Here is a 13,465-nt window from a genome sequence, read left to right on the forward strand (position 1 = left end):
ATACATCTGTATGGAATATGACAACCAACAGAGAAAAAGGGTGAAATAATAGTCATAATAATAATAATAATAATAATAACAATAATAATAATAATGTCTTATAGTAGCATTAAAATTTAGGGAAATTGTTGTGCAGTAGTTTTATATTATATTATATTAATAGTGGTCATAAATACTAAACTAAAACAAGAATAAAATGAAAATAAAAAATGGTAATAGTTTTTATATGTTATGAAAGTATGAAACGTTGAATATTTGTATTGTATTAAATTTAAAATTTTTCCTATTAAATATTTTGCTGCACTGTTTATGTTTATATATCCAACCCCGCCCTCCCCAGATGTGTGTCCCGTGACGGAGGGCAGATCCAGGGCGGAGTTATCGAGCGCACCCTCCTCTCAGAGCAGAGGAAACGGGATGCAGGCTAGCTCCGGTAACGGTAACGGCTTTATTTACAGCTATAGTCACTCCAGCGACGATGGCACATAATAACGTGAGACAACGGATACCAGAATCGGGCCAAGCTAACGGAAACCGGTGTCGTCTTGTGGCGGGAAGCCCCGCTCCGTGTCGGTTTGTTGTTTAGGTTAGCTACCTCAGGCTAGCTAGCAGACTGCTTCTTTTAACGGTTTACCGGGAGTTAGCCTCGGGAGGAGACATCTAACCGCCGCCCGGTCAAAGTTACGGTTAATCTGTAGCGGGACTGCCTCACATGATGGACGGGGGAGCGCTGCTGCGGGGGAAACGGACCCGGTAAACCTGCAGGATGCGCTAGCGGATGTAGTTAGTTAGCATCGGGCCTGAGTACCAGCACACTTCCAGCCTTCCTTGCTTCCTTCCCTTCCTTCCTCCCTACTGACCCAGGAGCACAGACCCTCTCTTCTTCCATGATCACAATGGAGTCAGCCCTGAATCCGCTGCCACAGTTCCCAGAAAACTCCTATAAGAGTAAGTAATCCTGGTGTATGTAATGTAAACAGCTGCACAGGTGAGTTTGCCCTAACTCCTGACCTTTGACCCCTCCACCTGCAGTGACTGAGGAGGATGTGAAGAGGCTGATTGAGTTCAGGGCGTCCAACGAGGCTCTGTTCACAGGGAAGAGAAACTCTGCCAAGATAGCATGGAGGTATGAACCAGGGTTTGGATTTTAAAAGTTTTCTGTTGGCAGTAGTTTAAGTACTTTTACTCAAGTACTGAAAGTTGAGTACAAATCTGAGGTACTGCTTTTATATTAATGCATGAGTCAGAACCATCTAATCATATCATATATGATATTCACAGGGGACAGTTTGATACCTTTAATACAACCCTGATTCCAAAAAAGTTAGAAAATGCAGTGTAAGATGTAAATAAAAACAATGCAGTGATTTGCAAGTTTTTTTTTTTACCTATATTCAGTTGAATACACTACAGAGATGAGATATTTATTGTTCAAACTGATAAACTTTATTGTGTTTTGTAAATACTAACTCTGAATTTGATGCCTTAAACACATTTCTAAAAAGCTGGACTGCTGGGGCACACAACGGAGGGGATGTCTTTGATGTGGTCGGTGGTGTATCCTCGATACTGTTGACAAATGACTTTCACTTAGCATGGTAGAGTCTTAACTTGCATTTGTCGATGCATTGACAAACTGTGGTTACTGATAATGGTCTTCCAAAGTGTTCCTGAACCCATGTAGTGATATCCTATATACCACGGTGTCAAACATATGGCTGGTGGCCAGAACCGGCCCACCAAAGGGTCCAATCCGGCCCACTGGATGACCCTACACACCTAATAGTGATGCACTTGTGAGGGCTAAAGCGGGATTCATAGTTGTGTGTCAGACCCTATGCCATTGTGAGCATTTATACTTGTGCGGTGGTGTCTGTGTCACTCTACAGTTACACCTCCAAAACACTGGTAGTGGAGTTTCTGTGAAGTGCTGCTGAAAGTTTAGTTGATTCAAAACACACATTAAACACACATTAAACATGGCTTAATAGCAACAATTTCAAACACAACTACACAAATCAGTTTCACTATAACTCGCAGCATTCACAGACAAACACTTGTCTTTATCTGGACACACAGCATTCACAGACAAACACTTGTCTTTATCTGGACACATTTTTTCCACAAATACAACATGCTAATGTTTTTAGCACAAGCCTATGGCATTTTACATTGTATAAATTAGCCTGGCGGATAGCGGAAATTTCCTCTGCTGATATGAAGCCAGGGACAACAGCAACATTTAACAGAGGCAACGTAGCAAAAGTCGGCTCCATTACAACTCACAAGATTCATTGACAAAACAACTGTCTTATACTAAACACATTTTCCAAACAAATACAACATGCTAACGTTGTTAGCACAAGCCTATGACATTTTACATTGTATAAATTAGCCTAGCGACGAGCGGAGATTTCCTCTGCAGAAGTATAAATTCACCATAAGAGGTGCCAGGTTTCAGGAGCAAGTTAAACATTGAGTAGCTTTCTTCTTGCAACATGCTGCGTTAGAGCCGTTTTCCACTCCGACAAGAATATAGTTATTTTCTTTGACTTTAGTTTGGTGTGGTGGTGTCAGGATTACTACATAGGAGTGGGAATGTACAGAAAGATGCACATGAAATGACAGCGAGTAGTTGACTGACTGAATGTGGAGAAATCACAGGCTGTCATCTGTTTTGTAAAATGATTAGCGTTTTTAAAATGTTCTTCTTTAAGGTGTTTGTTATGTATAGGGTATTATGCAGTGGTTTTACTGGTCTGGCACACCTGCGATCCAATCAAACTGTTTGTGACCCATGAACTAAAATGGGTTTGACACCACTGCTTCATACAGTCATGTTGGTTTTTAATGCAGTGCTGCCTGAAGGGTTGGAGGTCACAGGCATTCAGTGTTGGTTTCAGCCTTGTCTCTTATATGCAGATTTCTCCAGATGCTCTGAATCTTTTGATGATATTATGGACTGTAGATAGTGAAATCCATAAATTCCTGTAATTCTGCATTGAGAAATGTCGCTCTTAAAGTGTTTAACTCTTTGCCCACACCATTTTTCAAAGTCACCATCCTTGCTTGTGAACTTTTTGAGCCTTTTGATGATGCCCCTTTCATACCCAGCCCTGTTACCAATTAACCTGTGGAATGTTTCAGTGTTTTTGAGTGTTCAGCAATTTCCCTAATCTTTCGTTGCCCCTTTCCCAACTTTTTTGGAGCTTGTTGCAGCTGGCATCAAATTCAGAATAAGTGGATATTTAAATAAATAATGAACTATATCAATTTGAACATTAAATAACTTGTCTTTTAACTGTATATAAATGAATGTGTTGCATTGGCTTTTTATTTGTTCGACACAGAGTCCCATCCTTTTTGGAATCGGGACTGTACTTTAACAACATTTAACTGATTATGCTTACGTACTTTTACTGAAGGAACATTTTCAATGCAGGACTCTTAATTTAACAGAGTATTTTTAAAGTTTGGTGTTAGTACTTTTACTGCAGTAAAGGATTTCCTCTATGACTGTCTGTTGGTGAGTTTTCCTCTCAGTTGACGCTCCTATTTGTTCCTCAGCACCATCTTAAAGGGCCTCGGTCTGGAGGGGAAGCTGACAGCTGACCAGATTGCCAAAAAATGGGACAACTTGCGGACAAAATACAAGGTAACATGTGACGCAGTGAGGCTTGAAATCAGTCGCAGGAGCCGTCTGGTGATTGACGTGTTTATCTGAAGGAGCAGTGGCTCAGAGAGGCATTTTATCTACCACTATTTAGTTAAAACACCCAGAGACTGCAGAGATAGGATACCTGGGTGTTTGTTGGTCTGATTGCTGCTGTGAGACCATTAATAAATACCAGCGGTTTGTTTTATATGAACCCATTTCCAAAGAAAACATTTAACATTCTCAGGCATGTAAAGGTTTTAGATGAGATCAGGCAGGTTTTTCAGAAATCCATTGGTGTCATTATTATCATCACACTATCACATATAAGAGATAATTATATACAAAAATATAATGAAATACAGAACAGAATAAGTTCAGAAATAAAAGTATTAAAGTCTTAAATTGTCTTCCACTTCCAAACCCACTGTATTTAGATGTGATCATGTCATTAAATCTGTTTAGTAATGCACACACCATCACTCACAGTCTAACAGCGTTCATTTCTAATTCCTAACTTAATAACAGTAATATGAAGGAAGGAACAAGTTTCATTAAATGAGACTGAAGTCCATGAATCTTTTGTTCATGAGAAGCCAATCATATGAGAGCTGATTACGGCTTCATCTCTCTACTTGTGTTGTCTTTATTTCAAAATAAAAGTGCACTGTTATTACCTAAATTAAGGTTCAACAAATCAGTCCGTTAATTGTGTTTGAAGAACCAAGTTAGCTTTTTTTTCGACCATTCACACTCTCAATCAGCACACAAAATAATCAGCTGTAGTGCACTCTCACGCTCTAGTACTTCATAGCTACCTCTTTTATATTATGTGCTGTGTGAATTTTTGCTGTGCGTAATGTTTTAATTCTGTATGCAATGTGTCTTTTTTTTCCCCCGTTTTCTGGGCACTCTAAATTTCATTGTATCCTGCACAATACAGTGACAACAAAGGCTGTCTAATTCTAATTCTGAAAGAGAAGTAATTAGGGCTCACCTAAATGCTTCGAAGCTTCAGTCGTTGCCATGGTAATCAACATCCAAATCAGTATTCAAATGCTTTGATTTTTGTTTTTGCTTTTTTGATACTAAAATGGTGGAGGAAAGTGAAAGATGAAAAAAAAAAAGTCAGACATGAATGAGGCCAGTGTCCTCAGCCCAGTCCGATGAGGAAAAGGAACAGGTGAGAAGAATTGCAGACGCTCATCTGTGGCTGCCAGTTGTAGGGAAGCGCTTGCTTTGCATCTGGTGATGAGGCCCGACCTGAGTTATTAATAATTTACAGAAACATTGCTTGCAATAGTCCACTTTCCACTTTCTCTTCCTCCTCTCTATTACTCTCTCTCATACACACAACGGTGTGGGTGTGTTTTTATCATGCATGGATATGATTGATTATTGTTACCCCCGTCCATCCCATCAAAGCTTCAAATATTCACTAGTAATTATAACTGAAGCTTTGAATCCACGAATATGGTACTCTGGACAGCCCTAGAACTAACAGGATTATTTTAGCCTGGATTATATCCCGATCAGACAGAACTCAATTTAGCAGCCTGAGTCGCTTTTTATTATTGTTTACAATGACAGTAAAGCCTTGTACTCACTGCTTTTGTGTTGCTGAGTGCCTTGTGTTTTTCACCTCTATGCACATCGTGTTTTTTCAGGAGTGTCCTGAACACCTCAAGTTGAAAAAACTTCAACACAGAGCAGGAAAATGTTCGACATCTTTGGCCTTTTTTGTCCCCATTGTCCATTGGCCTTCAACAATTGGTAGTGTAGCGTGAAGCCGACATTGGCTCCCTTTTATCGTCACCCTAGGCAAGCTGTAAGACATATCTGAGCAAGTTGTAGCCTCTGCTAACATTTTACCAACCATAATTAGTCCCCACGATTGACAGCAGATTGCCAACTGTCCTAGACTTATTGTACAATAAAGCATCATGCAGGCGAAGCTCTAGAGACCAGCTTGTCGTACTCCATGTGACTTCTCCACTTCCTGAGGGTCTCATGTACCCACACAGATCTCTGTTTCCCTGTGAGCAGCCCCCAAGTGCTCTCTGCCTGTCCATTTTTTATTCAGAATTTAAGGCACAGATCTGTGACTCGCAGCAAAATAGCCATTAAGCTAATGACAGGTAATTTGGTGATTGCCTAGCAACAACAATTAAAAAAAAAAAAAAAAAAGGACACAGCAAGCTGCAAAATGTTCTCTATCTGACCGGGGCCTTAACTGAGCCACATTTGAAAAACAGGGTGTCTGTAAGTCTCGATGTCTTTTCCAGGACCTGAAGCAGCCCTATCAGGGCCAGGACAACATCGGGGGTGTCGTGGAGTCGTGGCCCTGGTTCCACATCATGGATGAAGCCATGCACGGTCGCCTCTATAACAGCAACCTGGTGCTGAGCCCAGAGAACGCCAGCAACACTGGTCATCGCTGCAACAGCCAGCCCAACCAGAACCAGGAGAACACCGACATCTTGGAGTTCCTCATTAAAACGGAGATGGAGGACACAGTGGCGCAGGAAGCAGCAGGGGATGATGGGACGGTTCACACGGAGGCTCCTCCTGCGGAGGGGGTCCCCATGGGCTGGAGGAGGATGACCGAGTGCTCCTATAAAAGTAGGCAGACTGAAGGGTTTTATCCTCAAAGACTCAGTGTGTTCAGATCCAACACAGATAGGAAATTTAATTTATTGCAAAGTGAATTATTGTTGTTCTTCTAAGCTGTTTAATTCTTCTACCTTAACTGTCTTATATGTGTATCAGCATGTAACTAAAAACTTCTTTTGTTCACAGTGACCGAACCAGAAACAGAGAGAATGATCAAGCTTCGAGCTGCGAACGAAGCTCTCTTCACTGGAAGGAAACATTCAGCCAAACCAGCCTGGAGGTGAGTGTAGTTTCAGATGGTTTCTGTTTCCTTCCTGCAGCAGGTCCAGAGCAGCTTCCCTTCAATCATGTAGAGCTGTGACACTCTTAATATCCAGACCTCACAGAGTTAGAATCGAGTCTGTCAGAGCAGCTTAGTGTGTGTAGAGGCTCCAAACCAGCAGAGTTAATAATGACTAATAGTGATTGATTGATTGATTGAAAGGGACCCTGTGGAGTTTATGAGTAGGTTCCTGTTTTGGTTGTATTATGCACACACATCCTGCTGTTGGTTTCAAGTAATTTCACTGATGTGCATTTGGTGGCAGTAACACACAAAGAAATGTTGCAACAAGGGAAGTGAAGGAGACTGCATGCGAGGGAAACATGGATGTAAACAACACAAAATATTCAAAATGTTTTTAGAAAATGTCTTTAAAACATTTTATGAGGAAGCAGAAGGATTCAACATGATTGTTGCCTGCCTGCCCCTGCTCCACTGTGATTGGACAGCTGGGTAAAAAGAGACAGTGATGAACGCAGCGTTTTACCTTAAAGTTAAACATTATTTAATGTACATCGCTCATTGCAGAATGGACACACAATTTTTATTGCTAGGGTTTATAGCAGAGTGTAAATACTCAAAAAAAAAAAAAAAAAAAAAAGCCATACTCATGACGGAATGCGTTGGTAGAGTCAGTCAGTATACTGTGCCAGATTTAAATAATCTAGAGACAATGTGCAGATTCCCCATCAACTAATCGATGGGTTGAACAGTCAGTAGAAATTCAGTCAAACAAGATTGTCTTTGATTCACTACAGCCTTACTCATCTGTTGTGTCTCAAGTCTTCAGTCAGATTCAACCTGAGTGTTATTTCTTTCAGAGCCATCCTGTACGAGCTGGGTCTTCAGGGGAAGCTGACCACGGATCAGTTGGCAAAGAAGTGGGACAACCTGAAGAGGAGATACAAGGTAGGTCCAACCATGTCCAACTCCACAGACCACCTATTCATGACTCATAGGGACGTCTCTGTGCAGGTGACGCTGTGTGCTGAGAGCAAGAAACACTCGTACCAAATGATTTGTGCAAATAAAACTAAATATAAACAATAAATATGTTATTAAGATGCAAAAACTTAATGTGCACAATGCCAGAGATGTAAACAGAACTGAAAAGACGCTGCAGGCACTTGAATCTGACCTTCAACGTCAGACACTGTATAATAAACTCTGGTCTGTCTGTGTGACACCACCTCTCAGCTAAGTCATGGACCACTTTGCTTCCTAAAGAAGCACAGCGGTCACAGTGTGCTGCTCTGATGACTCATCATTTACAGCAGTATTAATGTTTTGTAATAATTTCAGGTCCTAATGACCCTTGCAGTGTATTAGTTCACTTTTAGTCAGCTGATTTCTGATAGCACGACCTTAAAACTCTGCTTCTTCTTTTTACTCTTAATGACGATTTTGTGAATGAAACAAGACCACAAACAGAGTGGAAGAAGTAGAATTATTTGGGATTGATTATGCTAATAATTAGGAGGGGATAACTTCATAATTAACTAAATTGCTGATTGTATTTTAAGTCAATTTTGACTATAAATATTGATTAGGGCCATGACAAAAGCTCATCATAATTTCATAGAGCCTATAGTGATTATAATGTCTTGCTCTGCCTGACCACCAGTCCAAAACCAAAAGATATTCAATGTGTGATAATGTAAGATGTAAAAAGCAGCCAATTGTTATAACTGAGAAGTCAGAATCATCAAATGTTTGATCAATTCTCTGTTGGTCAACTAATCGTTGCAGCTCCTCTTATGATCAAATCTCTGCAATCAGGATGGAGTCATGAACATTCATCAAGGTGAAACGAGCAAGTTTAGAAAGTTTGGTGAATCCAACTTGGAACAATTGTACAAAAAAGCCTCAGAGGTTGAGGATAAAAACAGGAAAAGGTGACTTTTTTTAAATGCATGATATCCTTTTGTTACGGTGCACAAATTAAAACTGTTAAGTTGTGTTGTTTAAGTTTACGTTGGAAAGAAGCAGTGACGTCCCTGTGAGTTGTGGATGGACAGCAGGAGTTGGTGGCAGTGTTGACAGGACGATAAGGTCCCTCTGTGGACGATCTGTAGAACTTTCTGTCTCTACCAGGAGCTGAAGTTTCCTGCTCGAGGCGTGGAGACCAACCCGAGCTCCTGGCCCTGGTTCTACAGAATGAACGACGCCATGGAAGGGCGCTTCGCCGGGGCGGCGCCCATCCTCACGCCTATCGTGGAGGACGAAGACGAGGACTGTGAGCCACTGTCACCGACGCCCAAGAAACGGGCCCGCCGCAGCCGAGGCGGGATGGCTGAGTTCCTGACGGAGTCAGAGATGGACCTGCTGGTTGATAATGAAGACAAGAACGGATCCTCGGCTCTGGGTGAGCTGCACCGGATGGCCGAGTTCACATACAAATGTAAGAAATGCTGCAAGATCTTCATATTTTAACAAACTCTAAAATGACGAGAACTATAATTGAGTTCTTTCACCTTCGTTTCAGTGACAGAAGACGACACCAGGCGACTAATTGAGTTGCGAGCTTCTAACGAGTCTCTGTTCACAGGGAGGAGGAACACTGCCAAGCCAGCCTGGAGGTAAAGCAGCACTTAATAATATATCTCCAATCATGTTATGAGAGAATCTGTAGAATTTGTGCTCTGCTGTGCATTTAGAGATGTTTGTGGTGGAGTGTCATCTCCGCCCGCTGAGCCAAACAATGTCTTAGGACTTACAAAGAAATTACCATCCAGCTGAAACTAAAGCGAACATAGTGAATCCTTTAAATAATTAATTGGTCTTTTTTGTTGTTCACAGGGGGATAGTGAAGGAGATGGGTCTGACAGGGAAGATAACACCTGACCAGGTCGCTAAGAAGTGGGACAACCTGAAGACCAAATTCAAGGTGACGACCTCCATCAGTCTTAAGGCTCATTTATTGTCCCTTTACGTATGAAAACAGATAAGCCTGTAGTGTCTCTGCTCTCATACTTCAGTTGTCCTTTATTTTGGGATAGATCCAGCCAACAGGTGGCACTAGACAACAATAAGTAGACAGTGGAGGAGGTTGTAATAATGTATTTAAACAGAGACAGCATTGTAGACAACTGTCGTCTGTGCGGCCATACAACGTTACATCCCAACATGGGAACGAAGAATTCTTTTCACTATATTACCGATTCGTTCCGTGCCACTATTATTTAAAATTTCTTCATCATTTCCTACAGTCGTGTCTCGCTTGAACTACACCACAATGCCTCCACAATCTCTGGTGGTACTTCTCTGTTGTTTCCGTATCCATATGTTTTTAGAGAACGTGTACAATTACGGAGGAAATGAATGCCGAGTATGGACGGAAGGCTCCGTCTGTGTCCATCTCTGTGTCCCTGTCTGTCTCCGTATCTAATGTTGAGCATAAATGAGCCCCATGTATATGTACAGTGCAGAATCTTATGTGGCCTGTTTGCACTAATGTTAGAGGAGATCTGCAACAATAAGTCGATTAATAGGTTAGCTGAACAATAGAAAATTTACATTAAACTATTTTTTTAATCATTTAATTTATTTTTCAAGCAAAAGTGCCAAACATTTTAATGGTTCCAAGTTCTCTAATGTCAGAATTTGTAGCTTTTCTTGGTCTGACTACATACTGAACTGAATATTTTTAAGTATTTGATTGTTTGGTAGATAAAACAAAATCTTTAACACATTATGAGCATCTACAATATACAGAATGAAGCATGAGAAATAAAGGCACTAGATACTGACTAACTAATAGTAAGTGTAGTAAGTGTATCGAGACTCCTTCAGGGAATTTCTGTTAAACCCGCGATGTTGTGCGTGCATGTGTGCAGGACCTGAAGTTTCCTCCTCGGGGGATGGAGGGTCAGACTAACCCCGCCTCCTGGCCCTGGTTCCAGCTGATGAGTGACGCTCTGGAGGGGCGGTTGGCGGGTAAAGCTCCCAGAGTGACGCCTGTCTGGAGCAGCGAGGAGGACGGAAGTGGAGGCGTCTTTGGCTCGTCTCCACCCGCTGACAGAGACTGTTTGATGGCGGAGAGGAGCAGCGTGTCAGAGCTGGAGAGCATGGTGGGGGGGGACACAGCCGAGGCTGATGGGAACGTGACCTACATTGACGCCAGTGGAGAGGAGTGTTCGACGCCCTCAGACCTCTCTTATAAAAGTAAGATGGGTTCTTCTTAATTCAGTGTTTAAGCCAAGGATGTTTTCCAGCAGCGGTGCTGAAGTGTATGAGTTTTATTTTGTGCCGCTGGAAGATATTTAGCGCATCAGCTGACACGAGAAGGGCTTCAGACACAAATCTGTACACAGTTGTAGACGTCAAATTATTATTATAGAGATAGCGAGTGAATTGTGTATGAAGAGATTTTTAATCATTTAGCAGCGGCGCAGCACTGCTGTTATATACATATAGGAGAAACACTGGTACCTGTGACTTTACCCGTGTGTCTGCTGCAGTGACGGATCAGGACACCAGGAGGATGATCAAACTCCGAGCTGCTAACGAGGCGTTGTTCACCGGGAGGAGAAATGCTGCCAAAGCTGCCTGGAAGTAAGAAACTGTTTGTTTTGTGTTATAAATAAATCTCATCATGCAGACCAGGTATTTGTTACTGTAGATGTATAGTGTCATACGTGAGTCTGAATGTGTTCACGTGTCACTCAGGGCCATCCTGAAGGAGCTCGGGCTGCAGGGGAAGGTCTCAACATACCAGATGGCGAAGAAGTGGGACAATCTGAAGAGGAGATACAAGGTTTGTTCACGGCCAGCTTGCTACAACTAAACTCCAGTCTACGTTTCTCAGCTTCAGGTTCAGTGGTTCCTACTGAAGATCTTTATAAACACAAACGTGTAGTGTCATCAGTAACGCGTACAGCTGCTCACTGTAGATTTTATTTAACAAACAGGAGGAAATAGTGACTTTGTTTGGGGACTGTTTTCAGTGGAGGATTAATCCACATTTGGTGCTGTAGTGAGTTTTTGTGGCAACTCTTCCACCTGTGTTTTATTTTTTCTCCTCTCCCTTCTCTTCTCCTCTCTACCATCTCGCCTCCTGTCTTTCCCCTCTACTCTCTCCTCTTCCTCTTGTGTTCTTGCCCCTTCTGTCTCATCTCACCTTTCTCCTCCTCCTCTTTGTCTTTGTCTTCCTTTCCATCTTTCCTCTTGCCATCTCCTCCTCCTTTTACCTCTTACTTTTCTCCTCTCCTCTTTTCTCTGACTCCTCCTCTCTCCTTTTCTTTCTTCTTCTACTCTCCTCCTCCACCTCTTTGTCCTTTCCTCTCCACTGTCTTCTCTCCCCTCTCGTCTCGTCTTGTCCCGTCTCCTTTCCTCATCTCTTACTTCCTGTCCGCCCTTCCCTCTCATCTCCTCCTTCACTCTCTGCTCTCTTCCTCCTCTCTTTTCTCTCCTCCTCCTTCTCCTCCCTTCCCCCAACTCCTCTCTTTCCTATCTCCTCTCGCTCCCTTTCCTCCTCCTCCCTTCTACTCCTTCATCTCCTTACTCTTTCTTCCTGTCTTCTCTTCCTCGTCTTTCTCTATCCCATATCTCCTCCTCTCGTCTCTCATCCCCCACTTCTTCCTCCCCGTCCTCCTCCTCTCCCTCCTCTCCTCCTGACTTCTCTTCCTCCTCTTCCTCTATGCTATATCTCCTCCTCTCCTCTCCCATCCCCCCACCTCCTCCTCCTCTTCTCTCTCCTCTCTCCTCCTCCTCCTCCTCCTCCTCCTCCTCCTCCTCCTCTGTCCAGGACCTGAAGTATCCTCCTGTTGGGATGGAGAGCGTAGCAGACAGCACCTCCTCCTGGCCGTGGTTCCACCTGATGAATGAAGCCATGGAGGGCCGCCTGACGAGCAGCGCCCCCCTCCTCACCCCCGTCACCCAGGACGACGACCCTGACCCCGCCCCCAGACACAGGTCCCGGCCAGCCCCTCCCGCTCCTCCTCCCCCCTCCTCTTCCTCAGAATACGGACAGGAGACGTTCAGCGATGGCGGCGAGCAGAACCAGCGCAGCTCGGAGGCGTGCGACGGGCCGTTGGGAGGACTGGAGAGGGAGTGGGATATGGTGGAGAGGGAGAGGACGGCGCTGGAGCGAGAGAGGGAGATGGTGGAGCGGGACAGGGCGGCGGTGGAGAGGGAGAGGGCGGCGGTGCAGGCGGAGAGGCTGTGGCTGGAGAGGGAGCGAGCAGCAGTGGAACGGGACAGAGCCATGGTGGAGCAGGAGAGGGCGACACTGGGGCGGGAGAGGGAGGTGCTGGATCAGAGGGCTCTGATGCTGAACTCTGTAGGACACTCTGGACACCTTAACGCCCTCATGTAGGCCAGCGTGGGGACGTAGACCGTCCCTGTGGAGACGTTCTGGTCTGTGGTGGAGGTCTGGAGGAGTAAACCTCACTGACAGATCGCAGAGGAAATGTAGAGCTGGTACCCGCTGTGAGAGCCTCGCCTGGATGTAGACATGGTTGGTCTTCCACACTGAGCTGGTCCTGCAGACGACACCACCCAGCAGACGTAGGTCAATTTAACAGGAGAGCTGCACAGTTAATAATCTCTGTCAGGATCTTTCTTTCCACTGTTGTGTAATATAATTTGGATTTTTTAAGCTAATACTGACAAATATATTTGAGTTTTTTAACATAAACGACCTTGATTCAGATCCCTTCGGGGGGGTTTTGTTGTATTTTTTTTTAAAGAATTGTACCCGAGGCCCTGTCGACTCAACGTGTCTTTCTGAAAAGAGATATTTTCCACGAGGTTTTTGCCTCACGTCCATGCAAACAGAGTTTTAGGTCACAAAATCAGAGGTTTTTCAAAACTTTGGTTCCCTGTTGACGTGTAATACAGAGCGTGGAAAACAATGACATCATCTCCATAATTTG

The 13,465-nt window shown here is 43.5% G+C and overlaps 1 protein-coding gene across 1 annotated transcript; it reads left to right on the forward strand.

Moving 5' to 3' along the window:
- The first annotated feature begins 324 nt into the window (after window positions 1-324).
- Window positions 325-13,291, forward strand: LOC126408324 (uncharacterized). Its single transcript, XM_050073821.1, has 13 exons — window positions 325-948; window positions 1,033-1,126; window positions 3,568-3,655; window positions 5,941-6,277; window positions 6,455-6,548; window positions 7,412-7,499; window positions 8,685-8,991; window positions 9,076-9,169; window positions 9,390-9,477; window positions 10,427-10,754; window positions 11,051-11,144; window positions 11,259-11,346; window positions 12,337-13,291. The coding sequence occupies exons 1-13, from the start codon at window positions 888-890 to the stop codon at window positions 12,904-12,906; spliced, it is 2,331 nt and encodes a 776-aa protein (XP_049929778.1). The 5' UTR covers window positions 325-887; the 3' UTR covers window positions 12,907-13,291.
- Window positions 13,292-13,465: the final 174 nt, after the last annotated feature.

The sequence above is a fragment of the Epinephelus moara genome, chromosome 20 (genome assembly GCF_006386435.1).
Source record: "Epinephelus moara isolate mb chromosome 20, YSFRI_EMoa_1.0, whole genome shotgun sequence".
NCBI classification, from domain to species: Eukaryota; Metazoa; Chordata; class Actinopteri; order Perciformes; family Serranidae; genus Epinephelus; species Epinephelus moara.

Excerpts from the sequence above, each read along its gene's own strand:
- LOC126408324 (XM_050073821.1), top strand. The coding sequence starts at position 888 with ATGATCACAATGGAGTCAGCCCTGAATCCGCTGCCACAGTTCCCAGAA. Across the intron at positions 1,127-3,567 it reads TCTGCCAAGATAGCATGGAG|CACCATCTTAAAGGGCCTCG; the intron begins GTATGAACCAGG and ends TTTGTTCCTCAG. Across the intron at positions 11,145-11,258 it reads GCTGCCAAAGCTGCCTGGAA|GGCCATCCTGAAGGAGCTCG; the intron begins GTAAGAAACTGT and ends CGTGTCACTCAG.